The sequence below is a fragment of the Doryrhamphus excisus genome, linkage group LG17, assembly GCF_037039965.1.
Source record: "Doryrhamphus excisus strain RoL-2023G ecotype Guam linkage group LG17, RoL_Dexc_Guam_v1.1, whole genome shotgun sequence".
Taxonomy (NCBI): domain Eukaryota; kingdom Metazoa; phylum Chordata; class Actinopteri; order Syngnathiformes; family Syngnathidae; genus Doryrhamphus; species Doryrhamphus excisus.
In genome coordinates, this window is record NC_136373.1 from 2,677,674 (window position 1) to 2,704,009 (window position 26,336).

General features: G+C 46.7%; 1 protein-coding gene across 3 annotated transcripts; it reads right to left on the reverse strand.

Moving 5' to 3' along the window:
* Nucleotides 1-189: 189 nt before the first annotated feature.
* LOC131137661 (hemopexin-like) lies at nucleotides 190-26,336 on the reverse strand. 3 transcript variants are annotated; one of them, XM_058085863.2, is made up of 16 exons: nucleotides 26,257-26,336; nucleotides 25,538-25,563; nucleotides 25,248-25,366; nucleotides 25,064-25,169; nucleotides 24,865-24,989; nucleotides 24,689-24,794; nucleotides 24,489-24,610; nucleotides 24,311-24,416; nucleotides 23,679-23,753; nucleotides 22,331-22,473; nucleotides 22,119-22,272; nucleotides 2,329-2,541; nucleotides 2,094-2,186; nucleotides 1,877-2,007; nucleotides 570-717; nucleotides 190-497 (listed from the first exon to the last, which is right to left on the reverse strand). In XM_058085863.2, exons 1-16 carry the CDS (start codon nucleotides 26,319-26,321, stop codon nucleotides 271-273), a joined length of 1,959 nt encoding a protein of 652 aa, XP_057941846.2. In that variant the 5' UTR covers nucleotides 26,322-26,336; the 3' UTR covers nucleotides 190-270. The 3 variants fall into 3 exon arrangements, with proteins under 3 accessions (XP_057941846.2, XP_057941842.2, XP_078654270.1); XM_058085859.2 differs by having other exon boundaries at nucleotides 24,489-24,613; XM_078798144.1 differs by lacking the exons at nucleotides 24,489-24,610; nucleotides 24,689-24,794.

Consider the following 26,336-nt stretch of genomic DNA (forward strand, 5'->3'; position numbering starts at 1 on the left):
ATAATATAATATAATATAATATAATATAATATAATATAATATAATATAATATAATATAATATAATATAATATAATATAATATAATGTCAGTGGTGACATTACCTTGACTGTGTTGCTGTTGTGAGAAATGACATAAGGTAATATAAGATAAGGTAAGACAAGGTAATATAAGATAAGATAAGGTAAGGCAAGATAAGGTAAATCTTTATTGGTCCCACGAGGGGCAAGGGAAGGCGGACATGAGTCGAGTCAGCCAGGAGGAAGGCCAGACTAGGACCGACATCCCATCATATCGGGGGTGATGTCCAGCGGCACCGGGGCGATTCTGGTGACGGCCAATAGTAAGGCATTGGGGTAGCGGTAATACTGGTGGCCCCGGAACACGTCCACCCCGTCGGGGCCGCACCTGGCGGCGTCGATCTCGGACAGGGGGAGGGGGATGTCTCGGGTCACGGCTCTGGGCGTGGCAGCCAGGTCCACGTCAAGCATTCTGCTTCCTGCACACACCGTCCCCCACGCCGGATGAAACCATCATCATCATTATCATCATCATCATGGGGGGCGGGTACCTTGGATGATGTGGACCGTGTGCTCGTTCGGACACAGGAAGGCGGCGTCCACTCGGCCCTGGATGCCCAGCTCTTCCCTCAGGGATTTGGGGTAGCCCTGGATCAGGGTGTAGTGCGCCTCCCGCTTGTAGATGAACACCTCTTCCCCCTGCACACACACACACACACACACACACACACACAAGTGTACACACACACACACACGCAAGTGCACACGCACACGCATGATATATTTCTTACATTGAAAAAGAATGAAATTTCAATGAATTAAAAAAAATGAATGACAGTATTTACTAAAGCAACTTTACTATTATTTATGATCTGTTTTTATTAATAATAAATTATCATTATTTAATATCATATTTCATTCATATAAATATATCATTGTATTTAGCATTACAATAATTTATTCTATACTTAAAAAGAGCATTCATCATGAACTGATTTATTTTTCTTTTTAACCTATACTTCTTGATCTACTTTTACATGACTATCTACTTATTAAAATACCACATTGTATTATGTTATTTATCATTGGAATAATTTGTTCAATAATTTTTACAAATATGTGACAATATATATGACAAATATTTATGATTAATTTTAATAGAATGTATTGGATTTATTTATATTTCTAACCTACTTTTATATCTACTTTTATAAATCTGCTACATTTGATAATAATTACATTTTAATTTCTGTAAAAAATGTATTGTATTTATTCTATTATTTATTCTAAAAATTCTATTTACTTTTTTTATTTTTTAATATTTGTATTGTACTGTTTTATTGATATTCTATTATTAATTTACAATCGTTTGGCATTATTTATTACATTGGATTATACTATTTAATATTAAATCCACACTAATTAATATTAAACAGTATTAATATTAAATTATAAAAGGATTTTTTTTCAGCAAAATGTCTTATATAATTGTATTTTTTTACATTTATTATGTATTTATTTTAATGTCATGTATTTGAGGGAGGGTGTGTAGCGTGTAGAATGTAGCATGTAGCATGTAGCATGTAGCATGTAGCATGTAGCATGAAGCATGTAGCATGTAGCATGTAGCATGTAGCATGTAGCATGTAGCATGTAGCATGTAGCATGAAGCATGTAGCATGTAGCATGTAGCATGTAGCATGTAGCATGAAGCATGAAGCATGTAGCATGTAGCATGTAGCATGTAGCATGTAGCATTTAGCATGTAGCATGTAGCATGTAGCATGTAGCATGTAGCATGTAGCATGTAGCATGTAGCATGTAACGTATGCCATGTGGTGTGTGGCGTGTGGCGTGCCTTGATCATGTAGATTTTGTTGGAATAGGAGAAGACGGCGTCCACCCTTCCCGTCATGGCCTTCCAGTTCCTGCTGATGGGGAAGGCGTGCCAACCGTCCCGCTGGGTGTCCAGACGCATGTACATTTCACCTGTGGAGGTAGTTCACCTTCAACTTCTGGACATTTTCATCAATTGGACGGATGGATGGACGGACGGACAGATGGACGTGGCATACCTGTAAAGACATATTTCTTGCCTTCGTCGTCGGTGGTGATGGCATCCAGTTGAACTTGGCTGCACTTTGGCACTTTATAATCACCGCCGTGGCCTGCAGGGAACACGCAACCATGGCAACCATGTTTGATATGCTATGATATGAGTGGATTTTCCCCCATGATGGGGCGCCAAATACATGCTATTCCAGGAAAGGCCAGCAGGGGGTGCACCAGCCCTCTTCCTGTGGATCTCACCAAAGTTGGGACAGGTCATGAAGTATCGCCGTGCATCCTTGGGGTAGGAGGCGTTGACGTGTCCCGTCACCGGGTGGAATCTGGTGAAGTTGTTCCCGTGGAAGCAGTAGTAGTGCTCCAGCCAGCGCAATGCCGACGTGCACGCCGGCAACTCCGACCACGTCTTCGTCTTCACCGACCTCGTGCTGATGTCGTACACGTGCACGTCCTGGCCTGTCAAGGACAACATCGTCACATGCTTGTCACTTTATTCCCATTATATCAACACTTTATTCCCATAATAACGGCACTTTATTCCCATTTTATCACCACTTTATTCCCATAATACCGTCACTTTATTCCCATTATATCACCACTTTATTCCCATAATACCATCACTTGATTCCCATTTTATCACCACTTTATTCCCATAATACCGTCACTTTATTCCCATTATATCACCACTTTATTCCCATAATACCATCACTTGATTCCTGTGATATCACCACTTTATTCCCATAATACCAACACTTTATTCCCCTTATCTCACTACTTTATTCCCATTATATCACCACTTTATTCCCATAATACCGTCACTTTATTCCCATTATATCGCCGCTTTATTCCCATAATACCGGCACTTTATTGCCTTTATATCACCACATTATTCCCATAATACCATCACTTGATTCCTATGATATCACCACTTTATTCCCATAATACCGTCACTTTATTCCCCTTATATCATCACTTTTCCCCCATCGTACCATGAATTTATTCCCCTTATATCACCACTTTGTTCCCATAATACCATCACTTTATTCCTCTTATATCATCACTTTTCCCCCATCGTACCATGAATTTATTCCCCTTATATCACTATTTTGTTCCCATCATAATCATGACTTTATTCCCCTTATATCATCACTTTTTTCCCATCATACCATGAAATTATTCCCCTTATATCACCATTTTATTCCCATCATATCATGACTTTATTCCTATTACATCATCATTTTGTCCCACAATATGATTACTTTATTCCCATAATATCATGGCTGTATTCCCATAATATGATGACTTTATTCATATTGTCAAGTGAAACCATTGTTAAATCTAAAAATAATTTCGATAAGAGGAACATTAGGAAAAACTCCATTTTGAATCACAGGAAGGAATAAATGACCCCATTAAAAAAAATAATATAAATAAATAAAAATACTTTTCATCGCCCTAATTAAGCAAATAACGAATTTTTCGTTTGCAGTTATCATGTTTAAAAAATTAAAAAAATGAAAGACGGGAGATCAGGTGGAGAAAATGGGAACCGGAAGTGGGAATCATCTCCAAGCGCACCTGGGCGTCTGCAATCAAGCCCCAAAACCTTGGCCAAGCTGGAGCTCCAACACTGAAGAGTTAGCCGGTAAGAGACTGAAATTGATCAACTAAATGAATATTTGACTCTCCGGTGCCACGCACGGCGTGACTCTTTTTTGGGGGGGGGAGATAAGACGGCCGCCGATGACGCTCGCCTCATGATTTCCGTTATTGTGATTGAGTTGAAAGCATTAGGCTGGAGTTGGGTGAATGAGGCCATCTGGAACGCCGTCGATGGCCTGCGTTTGGTGGTTCATTTAATTAGCCCTAATTAACCCTAATTGGGCATCCAAAGGAATGCTTTGCTCATTCCTTTGCGTGTTTAGTGGGCTTATCTTAAACTGGAGCCTTTCTAATAATTGTACTTATCTGACAAATGGGTCAATAAGTAAATAAGCAAATCTAATCAAATAAAGTCATAATGAAGAAATAAATTAAGTAAAGAGTAGGTTAACAAATGCAGATAAAAGGATAAGAATATTTTCAACCGTTGTCAAAAATGTATAATTGTATATTATACACAATATACACTTTCCATTTTTTATTTGAAGGTTTTCACCTTTTTATATACCTTTTATATACTTGTATATGTATATATTATATATATTTTATTTTATATATTATATATATAGTGTGTGTGTATATGTGTGTGTGTGTGTGTATATATATATTGTATATGCTTGTACACTTTCCCTTTTTTATTTAAAGGTTTTCACAACATGGCACAGATTTATATCTTATATACTTATATATGTATATATTATTGTGTTTTATATATTATTGTGTTTTGTCTTTATTCCCATAATACCGTCACTTGATTCCCTTTGTATCACCACTTTATTCCCATAATACATCACTTTATTCCCCTTATATCACCACTTTAGTTCCATAATACCGTTGCTTGATTCCCTGTATATGTATATATGTGTATATATGTATATGTATATATATGTATATGTGTATATATGTATATATATGTATATGTGTATATATGTATGTATATGTGTGTATATATGTATATGTGTATATATGTATGTATATGTGTATATATGTATGTATGTATATGTGTGTATGTATGTGTGTGTGTATGTATATGTGTATATATGTATATGTGTGTGTGTATATGTATATATGTATATGTATGTGTATATATGTATATGTGTGTGTGTATATGTATATATGTATATGTATGTGTATATATGCGTGTGTGTATATATATATGTGTATATATATGTGTGTGTGTGTGTATATATATATATATGTATATATGTGTGTGTGTGTGTGTATATATATATATATATATACACATATGTATATATGTGTGTGTGTATGTATATATATATGTATGTATATATATAAATGTGTGTGTATATACTGTATATATGTATTATTATTATATTATTATATTATTATTATATATATTATAATTATTTTATGAGATTTTAAAAAAGGGTGCAATGATATAAATAGGTTAAAAAGTACTGTATAGGACGCCGAATGTATGATTTTCACGGTATTTATTATTAGCGCATTAGCTGTTAGCCACCGCATTGTTAAGCTAAGTGACTGACCTTTTAGCCGCAGTACAGCTAACTCCGCTAAACTCCGCTAAACTAACAAGGCTGGAATTCATCTTTCCCAAAAGATCTGAAGAGATCCAGAGGGGTCTGCACTGCTCACGCCTACGACCGAGGACGATCCTGGCGGGCATCATCATCATCATCATCATTCTCACCAGAGATCACCGCACCCTCGCCAGCTGGTTTGAGAGGCTTCCTACCGCCAACTGGACTTCACTGGGGAAATAAGGTACTACATTTATTTATTTACTTCATTTTCAGTGAAGCGACCGCACAGGTTTCGGCCTCACCGTACACAAGCGTCGCATCAGGCCTGCAACGAGAGGGACTTTTGCGAGTATTTGCCGGCTTTTGTGTGTGTGTGTGTGTGTGGGCCCACAGATTGTTTGTTTTGTTTACACACCGATTGTTTTTGTTTACATGGTTGAATACCCGATCAAGGTTGTATGAGACTTGCCTATGTACTGTTTCTCTGTAAATAATTGAGATTATTTTCATAGCAATGATTCCAATGTGATTTTTGGTTATTTGATCTGTTTAATGTCTGAAAGCAAGATTTAAAATAAGAGGTTCTGGCTAAGAGGAACTGATTATTTGCAGTGACTAAAAGACTCCATACACTGACGTGACGTGACGAGACTCGCGCCTCGCTAAATAAAACAAGCGAGCAAAGCATCTACTGGATCCAGTCTTTCAGCGTGGCTACTCGGCCCCCCTTTTTCAAGTTCAAGGGAAGCACAAGGAGGAACCTGACAGTGAAAACCGCACCAGTGAGCTAAAAAACCAGGACTGCTTGACCTCTGTGTGTTTCTGGAACGATCAGGTAAGAAAAATTAAGACTGCATCAGGAACAAATAAATTGTAAGGAAGATCAAAATGGCCGATCGGGTTGCTACCAAGACCGTGGAGCAACTTGAAGTGGACAGGACAACGGCAAAAAGAGCATTCTCACGAAGCTTTGAGGACATGTCAGAAGAAGAGCCGAAGTGCGATTTCGATAAGATCACACAAGAGGCTGAAAGTGATGACGAAATGATGACGTGGAAGCCGGACTTATTGCAGAGCTGGAGGCGGAGCTTGGGACAGATGAGGAAGTCGCATTACCCGAACAGCAAAAAAACTGCAAGTGAATGTGAGGCAGAACTGAAGGAAGTCAGACGCCTGATCCGAAAGACTCTTTGGTCAAACTATGGATGTGAGGAGATGTCCACAGCCTTTCAAGTGGCGGAAGCGGAGTATGAACGTGTTGCTAACCTTGAGACATATGATTACATACTCGGCCATCTTCAACAGCTGGTGAAGTCATCAAAAGAAGCCTATGGTGAGTGGAAGCGTTGGATCCCACCAGAAGGCGTGATGGATCTCCAAAGCCAGCTCAAGGCGATGGAGCTCCATGTTCCAAAGGAAGACTTCATCCAAGCCAAGGCACCCTCCAACCCCAGGTACCCCATGCAGGCAATCAGATTGAGGCCGACATCCCTTCCCAAATTCTCAGGTAAGAAACGGGATTTCACCAGGTGGAGAAAAGATTGGGAAGCACTTCAAAGCCAGGGAACGGCTTGTGTACGCAGCTGATGGGGGGAATGGTGTAACTCCAGCGAGAAGATTTGACGGCATTCCTCATTGCTACAAGAGGAGGAGCCTCACAGAAGAGATCCCAGATCGAAGCAGATAGTGATGACCAGGTCGTCTGGGTCTTCTGTCGGAAAGTGGTTTGCCAGAGCTCCCAGTCAACTAAACCTCCGAAGCGAGGAAATCACCCTTGTTGTGCGTGGCGTTGGATGAATGAAAGTGCATGTTGAGACAAGAAGATACCTCCTAAAAATCAGCGTCAACACCACAAGAGGCACGGTCAAATAACACCAGATGGTTTGGACACCATTGGCGATGTTCATAAAACAGTGACCCCCAAACAACTGCAAACGTTCTTCCCAGACACCTCACTCGAAGAATTGAGGAGACCCGAAGACTTAAACCTCCTTGTGGGAGATCTTGTATTGTGGGACGGACCACTCGGAAAGACAATTGGGGGAACTCATCCAGAACATGAAGACCTACCCACATGTCCAAGACACATTTTGCGTGGTGGATGAGAACAGCCGGTATGAAGTACGAGGACATGGTTGGAGGGCTCCACAGAGAATTTCTGCTAAGCCAGAAGATGTCAAGAAGCTTCAACAAGTAGACGCCATTTCCTAAACTGGTGGAAGCGGGAGAGCCTTGTGAACCAAAAGGTGGAGGCTGTCGCTCTGGAAACTACCGACCAGGTGGCGAAGAAACGATGAAAATTATGACTGGAATGACTGATGAAAAGGAACTGGAAGCTGTGAATGCCGTGCTGTGCCGTGCCGTGCCGAGCCGTGCCGAGCTGAGCCGTGCAAAGCCGTGCCGAGCTGAGCCGTGCAGAGCCGTGCCAAGGCCGAGCCGTGCCGTGCCGTGCCGAGCCGTGCCGGAGCTGCGCCGGAGCTGCGCCGGAGCCGTGCCGGTGCCGTGTTGGTGCCGTGCCGGAGCCGTGCCGGAGCCGTGCCGGTTCCTGTGTCCTGCCTGTGCCGTGCCTGTGCCGTGCCTGTGCCCTGCCTGTGCCGTGCCTGAGCCGTGCCTGAGCCGGGCCGTGCCGAGCCGTGCCGCGCCGCGCCGTGTCGAGCCGTGCCGAGCCGCGCTGAGCCGCGCCGAGCCATGCCGGGCCATGCCGAGCCGCGCCGAGCCGAGCCGCGCCGCGCCGCCTGTCCTCTTCGCCAGCTGCCCAGCTCATCCAAAGAAGCCAATGGTCAGTGGAATATTTGGATCCCACCAGAAGGCATGACAGATTTCCTCAGCCAGCCAAAGAGGCTGGAGCTCCATGTTCCAAAGCTCAACTCCAGGAAGGCACACTTGCTCCAAGCTAAATGTGAAGAAGATGCAGAAAGGCCAAGGCACCCTACAACCCTTGGGAAGCACTTCAGAGCTTGTGTACGCAGCTGATGGAGGGAATGGTGTAACTCCGACGAGAAGATTTGACTGTCAGTTGTTATTCCTAAGGGCACAGGAGTCCATGCGTGAGCGACTGGAGTTGCCACGAGAGGAGGAGCCTCAAAAGAGATCCCAGAACAAGGCGGACCAAAGCTGTATTTCTGACTTCCTGAACTGGTGGAAGTGGGACAGCATTGGTGCAGCTTGCCAACCAAAATGTGGAGGCTGTCGCTGTGGAAACTGCCAACCGGGTGGCAAAGAAATGACTCTTGCTGAGGAAAGGGAACAGAAAGTTGTGAAAGCAGGCCTCACCGACATCAAAGGGGATGACCACAGCAAGGAACCCACCAACAAGAGCGCTGTTGAAGCTATCTTTCTTGGAACAGAGAAAATATTGGCAAAAGAACTCGAATGGAAGGCTGCGTATGCTGAACAGGAGCATGAGATGGTCGCCAGCAAAGCTGCAATGGAGTTATCCAGAGAAGAGATCCTGACTTGGTCTGGGCCCGTCTGGTACGTAAGCCATCTCAATGCACCAAACCCCCACTCTGTAACAACAGATATTTTGGGGCAGGAGCCTCAATGACCTGCTGAAGAAAGGCCCAGACGTTCTAAATCAAATCCATGCTGACCTCCTCAGATTCAGGTGTGGAGTTTATGCCGCTCCAGGAGACATTAAAAAGACGTATAACTCCGTCTGGCTGGAGGACCAGGAAGTACACCTACACCGATTCCTTTGGCGTGACTCGGAGAATGAGGAACTCGAGGAATACGCACTCACCTCAAAGAGGAGCAGCAGGTACTCCATAAAGACAGCTACGTTGACGACATCCTCAGAAGATCTTGAAGGCAGGAGGATTTGACCTGAAGCCCTGGGTCTTTCTGGGGTCAAAGTGTGAGGCACGGAGGCGAGCACCGTGGAGACCACGGTGTTGCCAAATCAGATGCGAGATGATGACAACAAGGCCCTTGGTTTGGGCTACCTGGTGGAGGAAGACTGCAGAACTGCACGTGATGATGGGCATCAACTTCTCAAAGAGGAGGAAAAAAATGAGACTCGGCCAAAACCTTCTTCCTGAGCAAATTAAAGCTGAGACACCAAACCTCGGACCAGAAGAGAGCTGCTCAGCCAGGTGTCGAGCTTCCATGAGCGGCTAGGCTGAGTCACACTAGCTAAGCAGAAAGGTGCGGAATGACAGTTGCCGCGTCAAGCTGACATGGGGCCTGGCACTTTCAGATTGTCTCGGAGAAGATGTAGTTCATCTCTTTGAGGAATATTCAAGACTCAGCAGGATGAAATTCCCAAGAGCACTAACTCAACCCCGGCGTGTCTGGGTAACCGCTGGCGATTACGTTCTCTGATTGGAAGTGAGCACACTTACGGAGCAGTACTCTACCTAAGGTGGGAATCCAGGCCTTGTCCAATCATCAGACGAGTGGAGTCCAAGGCAAAATTAACTCCTGGATCTTTGTTTTTCTTCCCCAAGATGGCGGCATGTGCATACGCAGCGGCTCCTCTCTGTCCTAACAGAACGGTGTTTTCGTGTGTGACTGGTCGTCCTCGTCGTGCTTTCACATCTCAAGGCGCACTAATTCCCCTGGGTTTCTGCTTAACATCCACGGAACTGAATACACAGACTTAAATCCAGCGGAGGAGGAACCCTAAGAGTCATATTCCTCACGGCACAAGAGGGTGCTACGTTCCCGGATACTACCACCAACAGGTAAGTGGTCTACAAAGAGAAACACGGGGCTGCTGCTCTGTGGCGGACGTGTACAGATCTTCAAAGTGCTGTACCCCTCCTGCCGTATGGAGCTTGGGTGTCCACGTTACTTGCTCGGGAAGCCCACAGTGAAGGTCATGAAGGCGTAGCTGGTACCGTGCTTAAAATGAGACGGAAGGCATGGGTAATCAAGGGAAGGAGAATAGCCCAAAAGGTTGTTGATGGTTGCGTTCTTTGCAGGAAAGCAAAGGCGGTAAAATGCCAGCAAGTGATGGGAGACTTGCCACCTCAAGGCGCACTAATTCCCCTGGGTTTCTGCTTAGCATCCACGGAACTAAATACACAGACATAAATCCAGCGGACGAGGAACAGCTACGGTTTGGTCCGGATGCCTGCTTGACCCCGGAACCCCACCTTTGTGTCAAGCCCACAGTGGAGGTGCCATGGGCGGAACATGAGGAAGCAAAAGAGGGGTAAGCGCGGAGGTATCAGGGTTAGATTAGCCGCAACGCCACACCGGCCGGCTATCTCTACGATCAGCCTAGCCAACGTATGCTCGCTGGACAATAAACTGGACTATATCCGTTTAATCCGGACATCTTCCAAGACTGTGAGTGTTGTGTCTTTGTCTTTGTGGAAACATGGTTAACCATCAACGGTTAATGGAGAGTTCTGGGCGTGCTCCCTCCTGAAGTCCACTACAATCTCCTTCGTCTTCACATTCAGGAGGTGAGCAGCGCCAAGTTCCTGGGTGTACATATCTCCAAAGACCTGTCCTGGAACATCAGCACCACATCTCTGGCCAAGAAAGCACAACAGCGACTCTACTTCCTGTGGAAACTGAGAAGAGCAGGAGCCCCAACCCCCATTATGTACTCTTTTTATAGAGGCACCATCGAGAGCATCCTGACCAGCTGCATCACCGTGTGGTACGGTGCCAGCACCATCTCCTGCCCCAAGAGCCTGCAGCGCACTGGGAAAGCAGCTGAGAAAATCATTGGTGTCTCTCTGACCCCCCCATACTGGACATCTACTCCACCGAGTGATATTTCTCACGGCACAAGAGGGTGCTACGTTCCCGGATACTACCACCAACAGGTTAGTGGTCTACAAAGACAAACACTGGGTTGCTGCTTTGTGGCGGACGTGTACAGATCTTCAAAGAGGACAAAAGTGCTCTGCTTAGCATCCACGGAACTAAATACACAGACATAAATCCAGCGGACGAGGAACAGCTACGTGCCTGCGGTTTGCTCTGGAGGCCTGCTTGACCGTGGAACCCCACCCTTGTGTCTAGCCCACAGTGGAGGTGCCATGGGCGGAACATGAGGAAGCAAAAGGAGGGGTAAGCACGGAGGTATCAGGGTTAGATTAGCCGCAACGCCACACCGGCCGGCTATCTCTACGATCAGCCTAGCCAACGTACGCTCGCTGAACAATAAAGTGGACTATATCCGTTTACTCCGGACATCTTCCAAGACTGTGAGTGTTGTGTCTTAGTCTTTCTGGAAACATGGTTAAATGAGAGTATGGATGACGTCACAGTTTCCAAAACCATCTCCATTCGGGCCAATCAGAAGCCATGGTTGACAGGGAAAGTCCACAGGATCCTGAAGGCTCGGAGCACTGCCTTCAGAGTTGGGGACAAGGAAAGCCAGGTCCAACCTGTCACCGGGTATCAGAGAGGCCAAGAGACAGTACTCCAGTAGGATCACTGACCGCTTCAACAACAGCGGAGATACCAGGAACCTGTGGCGGGGGATCCAGACCATCACGGACTACAAACCTGCGACAACTCTCTAACTCTGCTGAATCAGTTGAATGACTTTTTGTCTCGCTTTGAGGCAGACAACAACACCCCAGCACAGAAGATCCCTTTCACCTCCCAATGACCAGCTGAGACACCAAACCTCGGACCGGAAGAGAGCTGCTCAGCCAGGTGTCGAGCTTCCATGAGCGGCTAGGCTGAGTCACACTAGCTAAGCAGAAAGGTGCGGAATGACAGTTGCCGCGTCAAGCTGACATGGGGCCTGGCACTTTCAGATTGTCTCGGAGAAGATGTAGTTCATCTCTTTGAGGAATATTCAAGACTCAGCAGGATGAAATTCCCAAGAGCACTAACTCAACCCCGGCGTGTCTGGGTAACCGCTGGCGATTACGTTCTCTGATTGGAAGTGAGCACACTTACGGAGCAGTACGCTACCTAAGGTGGGAATCCAGGCCTTGTCCAATCATCAGACGAGTGGAGTCCGAGGCAAAATTAACTCCTGGATCTTTGTTTTTCTTCCCCAAGATGGCGGCATGTGCATACGCAGCGGCTCCTCTCTGTCCTAACAGAACGATGTTTTCGTGTGTGACTGGTCGTCCTCGTCGGGCTTTCACATCTCAAGGCGCACTAATTCCCCTGGGTTTCTGCTTAACATCCACGGAACTGAATACACAGACTTAAATCCAGCGGAGGAGGAACCCTAAGAGTCATATTCCTCACGGCACACAAGGGCGCTACGTTCCCGGATACTACCACCAACAGGTAAGTGGTCTACAAAGAGAAACACGGGGCTGCTGCTCTGTGGCGGACGTGTACAGATCTTCAAAGTGCTGTACCCCTCCTGCCATATGGAGCTTGGGTGTCCACGTTACTTGCTCGGGAAGCCCACAGTGAAGGTCATGAAGGCGTAGCTGGTACCGTGCTTAAAATGAGACGGAAGGCATGGGTAATCAAGGGAAGGAGAATAGCCCAAAAGGTTGTTGATGGTTGCGTTCTTTGCAGGAAAGCAAAGGCGGTAAAATGCCAGCAAGTGATGGGAGACTTGCCACCTCAAGGCGCACTAATTCCCCTGGGTTTCTGCTTAGCATCCACGGAACTAAATACACAGACATAAATCCAGCGGACGGGGAACAGCTACAGTTTGGTCCGGATGCCTGCTCGACCCCGGAACCCCACCTTTGTGTGAAGCCCACAGTGGAGGTGCCATGGGCGGAACATGAGGAAGCAAAAGAGGGGTAAGCGCGGAGGTATCAGGGTTAGATTAGCCGCAACGCCACACCGGCCGGCTATCTCTACCATCATCCTAGCCAACGTATGCTCGCTGGACAATAAACTGGACTATATCCGTTTAATCCGGACATCTTCCAAGACTGTGAGTGTTGTGTCTTTGTCTTTGTGGAAACATGGTTAACCATCAACGGTTAATGGAGAGTTCTGGGCGTGCTCCCTCCTGAAGTCCACTACAATCTCCTTCGTCTTCACATTCAGGAGGTGAGCAGCGCCAAGTTCCTGGGTGTACATATCTCCAAAGACCTGTCCTGGAACATCAGCACCACATCTCTGGCCAAGAAAGCACAACAGCGACTCTACTTCCTGTGGAAACTGAGAAGAGCAGGAGCCCCGACCCCCATAATGTACTCTTTTTTTTATAGAGGCACCATCGAGAGCATCCTGACCAGCTGCATCACCGTGTGGTACGGTGCCAGCACCATCTCCTGCCCCAAGAGCCTGCAGCGCACTGGGAAAGCAGCTGAGAAAATCATTGGGGTCTCTCTGACCCCCCATACTGGACATCTACTACACCCGAGTCATATTTCTCACGGCACAAGAGGGTGCTACGTTCCCGGATACTACCACCAACAGGTTAGTGGTCTACAAAGACAAACACTGGGTTGCTGCTTTGTGGCGGACGTGTACAGATCTTCAAAGAGGACAAAAGTGCCCTGCTTAACATCCACGGAACTAAATACACAGACATAAATCCAGCGGACGAGGAACAGCTACGTGCCTGCGGTTTGCTCTGGAGGCCTGCTCGACCCCAGAACCCCACCCCTGTGTCTAGCCCACAGTGGAGGTGCCATGGGCGGAACATGAGGAAGCAAAAGGAGGGGTAAGCACGGAGGTATCAGGTCTAGATTAGGGGCAACGCCACACCGGCCGGCACCACCCTAGCCAACGTACGCTCGCTGGACAATAAAGTGGACTATATCCGTTTACTCCGGACATCTTCCAAGACTGTGAGTGTTGTGTCTTAGTCTTTCTGGAAACATGGCTAAATGAGAGTATGGATGACGTCACAGTTTCCAAAACCATCTCCATTCGGGCCAATCAGAAGCCATGGTTGACAGGGAAAGTCCACAGGATCCTGAAGGCTCGGAGCACTGCCTTCAGAGTTGGGGACAAGGAAAGCCAGGTCCAACCTGTCACTGGGTATCAGAGAGGCCAAGAGACGGTACTCCAGTAGGATCGCTGACCGCTTCAACAACAGCGGAGATACCAGGAACCTGTGGCGGGGGATCCAGACCATCACGGACTACAAACCTGCGACAACTCTCTAACTCTGCTGAATCAGTTGAATGACTTTTTGTCTCGCTTTGAGGCAGACAACAACACCCCAGCACAGAAGATCCCTTCACCTCCCAATGACCAGCTGAGACACCAAACCTCGGACCAGAAGAGAGCTGCTCAGCCAGGTGTCGAGCTTCCATGAGCGGCTTGGCTGAGTCACACTAGCTAAGCAGAAAGGTGCGGAATGACAGTTGCCGCGTCAAGCTGACATGGGGCCTGGCACTTTCAGATTGTCTCGGAGAAGATGTAGTTCATCTCTTTGAGGAATATTCAAGACTCAGCAGGATGAAATTCCCAAGAGCACTAACTCAACCCCGGCGTGTCTGGGTAACCGCTGGCGATTACGTTCTCTGATTGGAAGTGAGCACACTTACGGAGCAGTACTCTACCTAAGGTGGGAATCCAGGCCTTGTCCAATCATCAGACGAGTGGAGTCCAAGGCAAAATTAACTCCTGGATCTTTGTTTTTCTTCCCCAAGATGGCGGCATGTGCATACGCAGCGACTCCTCTCTGTCCTAACAGAACGGTGTTTTCGTGTGTGACTGGTCGTCCTCGTCGTGCTTTCACATCTCAAGGCGCACTAATTCCCCTGGGTTTCTGCTTAACATCCACGGAACTGAATACACAGACTTAAATCCAGCGGAGGAGGAACCCTAAGAGTCATATTTCTCACGGCACACAAGGGCGCTACGTTCCCGGATACTACCACCAACAGGTAAGTGGTCTACAAAGAGAAACACGGGGCTGCTGCTCTGTGGCGGACGTGTACAGATCTTCAAAGTGCTGTACCCCTCCTGCCGTATGGAGCTTGGGTGTCCACGTTACTTGCTCGGGAAGCCCACAGTGAAGGTCATGAAGGCGTAGCTGGTACCGTGCTTAAAATGAGACGGAAGGCATGGGTAATCAAGGGAAGGAGAATAGCCCAAAAGGTTGTTGATGGTTGCGTTCTTTGCAGGAAAGCAAAGGCGGTAAAATGCCAGCAAGTGATGGGAGACTTGCCACCTCAAGGCGCACTAATTCCCCTGGGTTTCTGCTTAGCATCCACGGAACTAAATACACAGACATAAATCCAGCGGACGAGGAACAGCTACGGTTTGGTCCGGATGCCTGCTCGACCCCGGAACCCCACCTTTGTGTCAAGCCCACAGTGGAGGTGCCATGGGCGGAACATGAGGAAGCAAAAGAGGGGTAAGCGCGGAGGTATCAGGGTTAGATTAGCCGCAACGCCACACCGGCCGGCTATCTCTACGATCAGCCTAGCCAACGTATGCTCGCTGGACAATATACTGGACTATATCCGTTTAATCCGGACATCTTCCAAGACTGTGAGTGTTGTGTCTTTGTCTTTGTGGAAACATGGTTAACCATCAACGGTTAATGGAGAGTTCTGGGCGTGCTCCCTCCTGAAGTCCACTACAATCTCCTTCGTCTTCACATTCAGGAGGTGAGCAGCGCCAAGTTCCTGGGTGTACATATCTCCAAAGACCTGTCCTGGAACATCAGCACCACATCTCTGGCCAAGAAAGCACAACAGCGACTCTACTTCCTGTGGAAACTGAGAAGAGCAGGAGCCCCAACCCCCATTATGTACTCTTTTTATAGAGGCACCATCGAGAGCATCCTGACCAGCTGCATCACCGTGTGGTACGGTGCCAGCACCATCTCCTGCCCCAAGAGCCTGCAGCGCACTGGGAAAGCAGCTGAGAAAATCATTGGTGTCTCTCTGACCCCCCCCATACTGGACATCTACTACACCCGAGTCATATTTCTCACGGCACAAGAGGGTGCTACGTTCCCGGATACTACCACCAACAGGTTAGTGGTCTACAAAGACAAACACTGGGTTGCTGCTTTGTGGCGGACGTGTACAGATCTTCAAAAAGGACAAAGGTGCTGTACCCCTCCTGCCGTATGGAGCTTGGGTGTCCACGTTACTTGCTCGGGAAGCCCACAGTGAAGGTCATGAAGGCGTAGCTGGTACCGTGCTTAAAATGAGACGGAAGGCATGGGTAATCAAGGGAAGGAGAATAGCCCAAAAGGTTGTTGATGGTTGCGTTCTTTGCAGGAAAGCAAAGGCGGTAAAATGCCAGCAAGTGATGGGAGACTTGCCACCTCAAGGCGCACTAATTCCCCTGGGTTTCTGCTTAGCATCCGCGGAACTAAATACACAGACATAAATCCAGCGGACGAGGAACAGCTACGTGCCTGCGGTTTGGTCCAAATGCCTGCTCGACCCCGGAACCCCACCTTTGTGTCTAGCCCACAGTGGAGGTGCCATGGGCGGAACATGAGGAAGCAAAAGGAGGGGTAAGCGCGGAGGTATCAGGGCTAGATTAGCCGCAACGCCACACCGGCCGGCACCACCCTAGCCAACGTACGCTCGCTGGACAATAAACTGGACTATATCCGTTTACTCCGGACTTCTTCCAAGACTGTCAGTGTTGTGTCTTTGTCTTTGTGGAAACATGGCTAAATGAGAGCATGGATGACGTCAGTTTCCAAAACCATCTCCATTCAGGCCAATCAGAAACCATGGTTGACAGGGAAAGTTCACAGGATCCTGAAGGCTCGGAACACTGCCTTCAGAGTTGGGGACAAGGTCAGCCTAATGAAAGCCAGGTCCAACCTGTCACCGGGTATCAGAGAGGCCAAGAGACAGTACTCCAGGAGGATCGCTGACCGCTTCAACGACAGCGGATATACCAGGAACCTTTGGCGGGGATCCAGACCATCACGGACTACAAGCCCCTACTACAAACCTGCGGCAACTCTCTAACTCTGCTGAATCAGTTGTGAATGACTTCTTGTCTTGCTTTGAGGCAGACAACAACACCCCAGCACAGAAGATCCCTCCACCTCCAAATGACCAGGTGCTGTTGCTTTCTCTGGACAGGGTGAGAAGATCATTTCGGTCCAACCGCTCAACCAAAGATGCTATCTCCACTGCCCTCACTCACCTGGAGACTAAAGACCCACATGTCAGAATGCTGTTCATGGACTTCAGCTCAGCGTTCAACACGATCGTCCCCCAGCAGCTCATCCTCAAACTGGTCCGGCTAGGACTCAACACTTCCCTGTGCAACTGGCTGTTGGACTTTCTGACGAGGAAAGTCGAACAGGGGTAAGCGTGGATGTATCCGGGCTAGATTAGCCGCTACGCCACACCGGCCTGCTATCCCTACCATCACCCTAGCCAACGTACGCTCGCTGGACAATACTGGACTATATCCGTTTACCCCGGACATCTTCCAAGACTGAGTGAAGATTCCTCCTCCTCCCAATGACCAGGTGCTGTTGCTGTCTCCGGACAGGGTGAGAAGATCACTCAGAAGGACCAACGCAAGGAAGGCCCTGGGTCCTGATGATATTCCTGGTCGGGTCCTGAGAGACTGTGCTGAGGAGCTCACAGATGTTTTCACGGACATCTTCAACACCTCGCTGAGTCAAGCTGTTGTCCCGACGTGCCTCAATGCCACCACCATCATTCCGGTCCTGAAGAAGCCGTCTCCCTCCTGTTACGATGACTACCGCCCGGTGGAACTCACTCCCATCATTATGAAAGGCTTTGAACGGTTAGTCATGCACCACATCAAATCTACCCTCCATCTTGCACCGGACCCCTACCAGTTAGCATCTTTGGTCGAGCGGTTAGATCGATATGTTATCTCCACTGCCCTCCATTCAGCCCTCACTCACCTGGAGACCAAAGACCCACATGTCAGAATGCTGTTCATGGACTTCAGCTCAGCATTCAACACGATCGTCCCCCAGCAGCTCATCCTCAAACTGGTCCGGCTGGGACTCAACACCTCCCTGTGCAACTGGCTGTTGGACTTTCTGATGGGGAGACCACAGGCAGTCCGGGTTGGCAGCACCACCTCCAGCACCATCACGCTGAACACAGGGGCCCCCCAAGGATGTGTGTTGAGCCCCCTCCTCTTCACTCTATTGACCCACTACTGCACACCCTCATCCAGCTCAAACCTGTGATGAGGGTCTCATCAACAACAACGAAGAGACAATCTGCAGGAGTGAGGTGAGTCGCCTGGCAACGTGGTGTAAGGACAACCATCTCCACCTGAATGTGAAGAAGACAAAGGAGATTGTAGTGGACTTCAGGAGGGAGCACGCCAGGAACTCTCCATTAACCATCAATGGTGCTGCAGTGGAGGAGGTGAGCAGCGCCAAGTTCCTGGGTGTACATATCTCCCAAGACCTGTCCTGGAACATCAGCACCACATCTCTGGCCAAGAAAGCACAACAGCGACTCTACTTCCTGTGGAAACTGAGAAGAGCAGGAGCCCCGACCCCCATAATGTACTCTTTTTATAGAGGCGCCATGGAGAGCATCCTGACCAGATGCATCACCGTGTGGTACGGTGCCAGCACCATCTCCTGCCCCAAGAGCCTGCAGCGCACTGGGAAAGCAGCTGAGAAAATCATTGGTGTCTCTCTGACCCCCCATACTGGACATCTACTACACCCGAGTCATATTTCTCACGGCACAAGAGGGTGCTACGTTCCCGGATACTACCACCAACAGGTTAGTGGTCTACAAAGACAAACACTGGGTTGCTGCTTTGTGGCGGACGTGTACAGATCTTCAAAGAGGACAAAAGTGCTGTACCTCTCCTGCCGTATGGAGCTTGGGTGTCCACGTTACTTGCTCGGGAAGCCCACAGTGAAGGTCATGAAGCGTAGCTGGTACCGTGCTTAAAATGAGACGGAAGGCATGGGTAATCAAGGGAAGGAGAATATCCCAAAAGGTTGTTGATGGTTGCGTTCTTTGCAGGAAAGCAAAGGCGGTAAAATGCCAGCAAGTGATGGGAGACTTGCCACCTCAAGGCGCACTAATTCCCCTGGGTTTCTGCTTAGCATCCGCGGAACTAAATACACAGACATAAATCCAGCGGACGAGGAACAGCTACGTGCCTGCGGTTTGGTCCGGATGCCTGCTTGACCCCGGAACCCCACTCCTGTGTCAAGCCCACAGTGGAGGTGCCATGGGCGGAACATGAAAAAGCAAAAGAGGAGTTAGTGCGGAGGTATCCGGGTTAGTTTAGCCACACCGGCCGGCTATCTCTACCATCACCCTAGCCAACGTATGCTCGCTGGACAATATACTGGACTATATCCGTTTAATCCGGACATCTTCCAAGACTGTGAGTGTTGTGTCTTTGTCTTTGTGGAAACATGGTTAAATGAGAGCATGGATGACGTCACAGTTTCCAAAACCTTCACCATTCGGGCCAATCAGTACCTCAGGCTCCTGAAGGCTCGGAACACTGCCTTCACAGTTGGGGACAAGGTCAGCCTAAGGAAAGCCAGGTCCAACCTGCCACTGGGTATCAGAGCGGCCAAGAGACGGTACTCCGGGAGGATCGCTGACCGCTTCAACGACAGCGGAGATACCAGGAAACTGTGGCGGGGGATTCAGACCATCACGGACTACAAGCCCCTTCCACAAACCTGCGACAACTCTCTAACTCTGCTGAATCAGTTGAATGACTTCTTGTCTCGCTTTGAGGCAGACAACAACACCCCAGCACAGAAGATCCCTCCACCTCCCTATGACCAGGTGCTGTTGCTTTCTCCGGACAGGGTGAGAACATCATTCAGAAGGACCAACGCAAAGGAAGGCCCTGGGTCCTGATGATATTCCTGGTTGGGTCCCGAGAGACTGTGCAGAGGAGCTCACAGATGTCTTCACGGACATCTTCAAAGCCTCGCTGCTTTGCCACCAATTCCCCCTGCTGGCTCCCACACCATTGACTCTGGGCCCGTGACTTTGACTTGACTCAGGACTGCACACTTGACTTTAGCCATGCTCATTTGCTCTATTGTTACATATACCTCATGTCTGTTTATACTGCTCACACTGTTAATCATTTCATCTAGTTTAATTGTTGTAAATGTCGGGGGTCTGAGAGGACTGAAATTTCAGCCCAGCTAATCAGCCCAACCTCCTCACCAACATCCCTCCTGCTCCAACCTGACCCTCGCAACGTCCCAGGTGAGAAACCAGCAGCGGAAGGCAGCAGGACCAGGCGGCGGGACCAGGCGGCGGGACCAGCTCCAGGCTCCTGAAGTCCTGCGCTGACGAGCTACGCGGGATTGTCGAGCACATCTTCAATCTGAGCCTGAAGCTGGGGAGGGTGCCACAGCTGTGGAAGACATCCTGCGTGGTTCCTGTCCCCAAGACGCCGCACCCCAATGACCTCCGCAGCTACATTCTGGTGCCATTAACATCCCATCTGATGAAGACCCTGGCGTGGCTGATCTTTGCCCATCTCCACCCCCTGGTGGGTCCTTCGATGGACCCGCTTCAGTTCGTCTATCAACCTGGCACCGGGGTGTCAGGTGTCATGTTGTTTGATTTCTCCAGTGCATTCAACACCATCCAGCCAGCACTTTTTAGGGACAAGCTGGAGAACACGGGTGGACCTGCACCTCACATTGTGGGTACTGGACTACCTCACCAAACGTCCACAGTATGTGAGGACACGGGACTGTGTGTCTGACACGGTTGTCTGCAGTACGGGGACCCCGCAGGGAACAGCCCTGGCTTCGTTCCTTTTCACCCTTTTCACCACAGGGAGTAGTCAGCATTTCGGCTGCGGACAGGAAGAGACTGGACAAGATCGTCAAGAAGGCCAGCTCTGCCCTGGGTTGCCCCCTAGTGTGTTCCAGGCGGTACTTCAGTTGGCGGCAATCTGGTTAATGACCGCCCCAATGATGCAGCGTGGACAAAATCGGACTCCCCCCCCCCCCCCCCCCCTTTTGCAGGTAAGGCTGCAGACAGGTGGGATCAAAAAGGTAGCCGGAGCTGCGGCCCAAAACCTTGGGCAAGCTGGAGTTCCAACGCTGAAGAGGCAGCCGGTAAGGAAGTGAAATTCCTATTAATGTTAGCGCTGTGGCTTGACTCGCCCAAGCAGGTTAACAAATGCAGCTAAAGGGGATGAGGATATTTACAGCTGTTGTCAAAAAATGTATAATGGTTAATGAACTGCTGAACAACATGGCACTGATTTATATACCTTTATATACTTTATATGTATATATTATTGTTATATATATATATATATATTATGTGTGTATATATATATATATATATATATATATATATATATATATATATATATATATATATATAGTATGTATATTGTATATGCTTATACACTTTCCCTTTTGTATTTAAAGGTTTTCAGCCGTGCGGTGCTGTGCCGTGCCATGCCTTGCTGTGCCTTGCTGTGCTGTGCCATGCCGTGCTGTGCCGTGCAGTACCATGCTATGATGAGACCTGCGACTCGCTAAATAAAGCAAATGACAGTAGAGCATCGAGTGGATCCTGTCTTTCTTCAGTGGTGCCATAATGTGCCAACTTTATTCCCATAATGTGCCGACTTTATTCCCATAATGGGCCGACTTTATTCCCATAATGTGAAGATTTTATTCCCATAATGTGCCGACTTTATTCCCATAATATGATGTTATTCCCATAATATCATCGCTTTATTCCATAACATCATTGGTTTATTCCCATAATATGAAGATGTTATTTCCCTAGTATGGTGACTTTATTCCCTTAATATCATCGGTTTATTCCCATAATATGATTACTTTATTCCCATGATATCATCGCTTTATTCTTATTATATAAAGACTTTTTCCATAATATGACTTTATTCCCATAATATGACTTTATTCCCATTGTATAAAGACTTTATTCCCATAATAGGATGACTTTATTCCCATAATATGAAGATGTTATTCCCCTAGTATTGTGACATTATTCCCATACCGTTGAGTTGTTTAACTGTGAGATAGTGTAGTAGTTTCCTCACCCTTGAAGAAGAGAACAGAGTCGGAGGTGCATTCTCCTTTGGGACACTCCACGGCGGCGTCCAGGTGTGACGGGACTCCGGGGAAGTCATCCTGTATGGGTTTGGGGTAGCCGTCCTCCAGAGAACGGTCGTAGTAGCGGAGCACCTTGTCTCCCTGGAGGACACAAGGCAGCGGTGATGATGGAAGCTTGCAAAGGCCTGTCAGGTCTTACCAGGAAGAAATAGATGTGGTCGTGGTGGTCCGGTTTCTCCGTGTCGTGCATGCGGAGGGCGGCATCCACATGAGCGCCCAGCTCCTTGAAGGACTCACTGGAGAGCCGGGCTGGACCGTGGAAGCCCTCCCATAGGTGGCCACCTGCCAGGATCATCAGGTACATGTCTTAGACATTTGAATTTCATGACTTCTCCTCCCATGTTAAAGAGAATGGCCGTCCAAAGTGCAGACGGGCGGCGGCCATTTGCAACCCACCGCTGGGTTTTCATGGCCGCCGGCACATTCCAAAAATATCACTTATGGCAATATGTTCATGATAAATGGGAATATAATCATGATATATGGGACTAAATTAATCATATTATGGGAATAAAGTCATTATATTATGGAATAAAGTAATGTTATATGGAACTAAATTCATAATATGATGGGAATAAAGTCAAAATATTTGAATAAAGTCGTCATATTAAGGGAATAGTCATATGGGAATAAAGTAAAAATATGAGAATAAAGTCAAAATGTTATGGGAATTAAGTCATATTTTGGGAATAAAGTCATATGGGAATAAAGTAAAAATATTATGAGAATAAAGTCATATTAAGGGAATAAAGTCATATTTTGGGAATAAAGTCATAATATTATGAGAATGAAGTAATAATATATGGGAATAAATTAATCATATGGGAATAAAGTCATATTATGGAATAAAGTAATGTTATATGGGACTAAATTCATAATATGACGGGAATAAAGTCAAAATATTATTTGAATAAAGTCATATTAAGAGAATGAAATCAACATATTTTGGGAATAAAGTCATATTATGGGAATAAAGTAAAAATATTGTGGGAATTAAGTCATCATATTTTGGGAATAAAGTCATATTATGGGAATAAAGTAAAAATATTGTGGGAATTAAGTCATCATATTTTGGGAATAAAGTCGTATGGGAATAAAGTAAAAATATGATGAGAATAAAGTCATATTAAGGGAATAAAGTCATATTTTGGGAATAAAGTCAAAATATGGGAATAAAGTCATAATATATGGGAATTAAGTCAATTTTATGTAAATAAAGTCATCTTATGGGAATAAAGTCATTATATTATGGGAATAAAGTCATAAGATGGGAAAAAGTTATAGCATCAGAAGAAGAATGTTGACTTGTAGAAAGTTTAAATAGTTGTAAAAAAAGGGGGGGGGGCGTTATGTGGGCGTATAGCATGTGTATACTGATACAAGTGTGGTTACCGTAACAACACGGGGTTGAAGAGGTCATGTGTGACAGCGTCATGAGTAAGGCGGGAAAGGGAGGTGAATGTGGCGTGGATGTGAGAAGAAGTCACCTTTGAAGAAGAGAGTGTTTCCTTTCTCGTCTGGCGTGATGGCGTCAAATTCTATCCCATCACATCGGTCCGGCACTGAGTAGGAAATCAACACACCACATACGCCATATTATACTACAGTATACTCTTCTTCTTCACTACGTCCATAAACCTTCCTCTTTGGTCTTCCTCTACACCTCCTACCTGGCAACATCCTTCTACCAAAATATTTACTATCTCTCCTCTGGACATCCAACCATATCAGTCTGGCCTAAAGGACTTTATCTCCAAGGCCTCTAACATGTAATGTCCCTCCTCCCTGATCCTATCCATCCTGGTCACTCCCAATGATGAGAACCTCAGCATCCCTGATGCAGTCCCACCTCCACCTTGAACTCTTCTGTCACACCTACAGCACATCTGACCACTGTCTTACCGTCCTCATACATGTTCTGCACCACTTGAACATACTTCTGTCTCTCCAGACTTCCTCATACAATACCACAGTTCCTCTCCAGGCACCCCGTCATAGGCTTTCTCATCATCTGACCTTCTCTGTACTTCTCTATTGATATTCTTAAAGCAAATACTGCATCTGTACTATTTGAAGAAGATGGATTCTCATAAGAAGAAATATTTAGCCTTAAGCTCACCTGGGTTATCACAGACTGTTCGTGTTGTACCAGGAGGAGTTCTGGATCCTGGTCTTTCCTGGCCTTGACTGTCCACACACCAACAATGTCCACTGGAACCATGACACTGAAATGTACTTTAGTCATCTACTGTACATGATACTATATATGAAAGATATACCACACTTGTAGTATGTACCTGTTGAGATGTGTATTGTCCATTAGCATCACACTGAGGTACAAAAGCTCCTACTATAGGATAACCTTCTGGACTGGTGGTCTGGACACTGTCCCTGTGATGCTCACAATGGCTTTTGGGACCTTCTGTCAAGTACATTTCGCAGTTATACATGACCTGATAATATTAATACATTTTAAAAATATTTATCTTAATCTCACCTGGTTTATCACAGACAGTTCGTGCTGTACCAGGAGGAGTTCTGGTTCCTGGTCTTTCCTGGCCTTGACTGTCCACACACCAACAATGTCCACTGGAACCATGACACTGAAATACAAATTAGGTTTGAGTGAACCAATACATAGAAAAGACCATCCATGGCACTTGTAGTATGTACCTGTTGAGGTGTGTATTGTCCATTAGCATCACACTGAGGTACAAAAGCTCCCAGTATAGGATAACCTTCTGGACTGGTGGTCTGGACACTGTCCCTGTGATGCTCACAATGGCTTTTAGGACCTTCTGTCAAGTACATTTCAGAATTATACATGACCTGATAATATGACCAAATATACAAAGATTTAGCTTAAGCTCACCTGGTTTATCACAGTCTGTTGGTGTTGTACCAGGAGGAGTTCTGGTTCCTGGTCTTTCCTGTCCTTGACTGTCCACACACCAACAATGTCCACTGGAACCATGACACTATAAAATACAATACCCTTTAATAAAACATATCATATAGTAAAGACACAATGGTGTTTTTAATCTTGTAGTATGTACCTGTTGAGGTGTGTATTGTCCATTAGCATCACACTGAGGTACAAAAGCTCCCAGTATAGGATAACCTTCTGGACTGGTGGTCTGGACACTGTCCCTGTGATGCTCACAGTGACGTTCATCTGAGGAAAGTGGAAGACACAAACATTGTCACAACCTTCACCCTAACCCCTAACTCTAACCATAACCCCTAACTCTAACCCTAACCCCCTAGCCCAATGGGAAGAGGAGCTGTCAAAAAACTGTATATGTGGGTTCTTATTCCAGTCCCATGATGGTTTTCTTGTACCCACCTCCTGCCGTGTGAGCTGCAAGGTGCCTGTTAACAAAAAAGAAAAGATAAACAGAACAAGAAGAGTGTTGCAATGTTCCAAAAGTTATTATCTCAGGTCAAGAGAGGTTGAATCAGCATCTAAGCACGACTAATATTTGCGCAATCGAACTGCTTTGTCAACAAAAGTGAACAATCAATCAATGTCCACTGCACAGAAAAGTGAAAAACACTTAAATTCCGATTCATTATTTTTGACAGCAAACACAGAATTATTATTATTATATTATTCATTCATTCATTTTCTACCGCTTTTTCCTCACGAGGGTCGCAGGGGTGCTGGAGCCTATCCCAGCCAATCACAGGGCACATATAGACAAACAACCATTCACACTCACATTCATACCTATGGACAATTTGGAGTCGCTAATTAACCTAGCATGTTTTTGGGATGTGGGAGGAAACCGGAGTACCCGGAGAAAACCCACGCATGCACGGGGAGAACATGCAAACTCCACACAGAGATGGCCGAGGGTGGAATTGAACCCTGGTGAACCCTGCGCGCTAACCGCTAGACATTATTATATTATGATATTCAGCATTATGAACATGTACTCTCATTGAAGTATTGTGTGTGTGCAGGACCCGAAGATGAATAACATAACAAGTGGAGTTATACGATACGACAACATTTCAGACGAGCTATATTAAGAATAAGAACCCAAAAGTGGGATGGCTTACACCGACGCGGCGGCGGTCAGGTGGAGCGCGAGGCCCAAGAAGCAAAGAGCGACGAGCGTCTTCATGCTGAGCGATCCCGA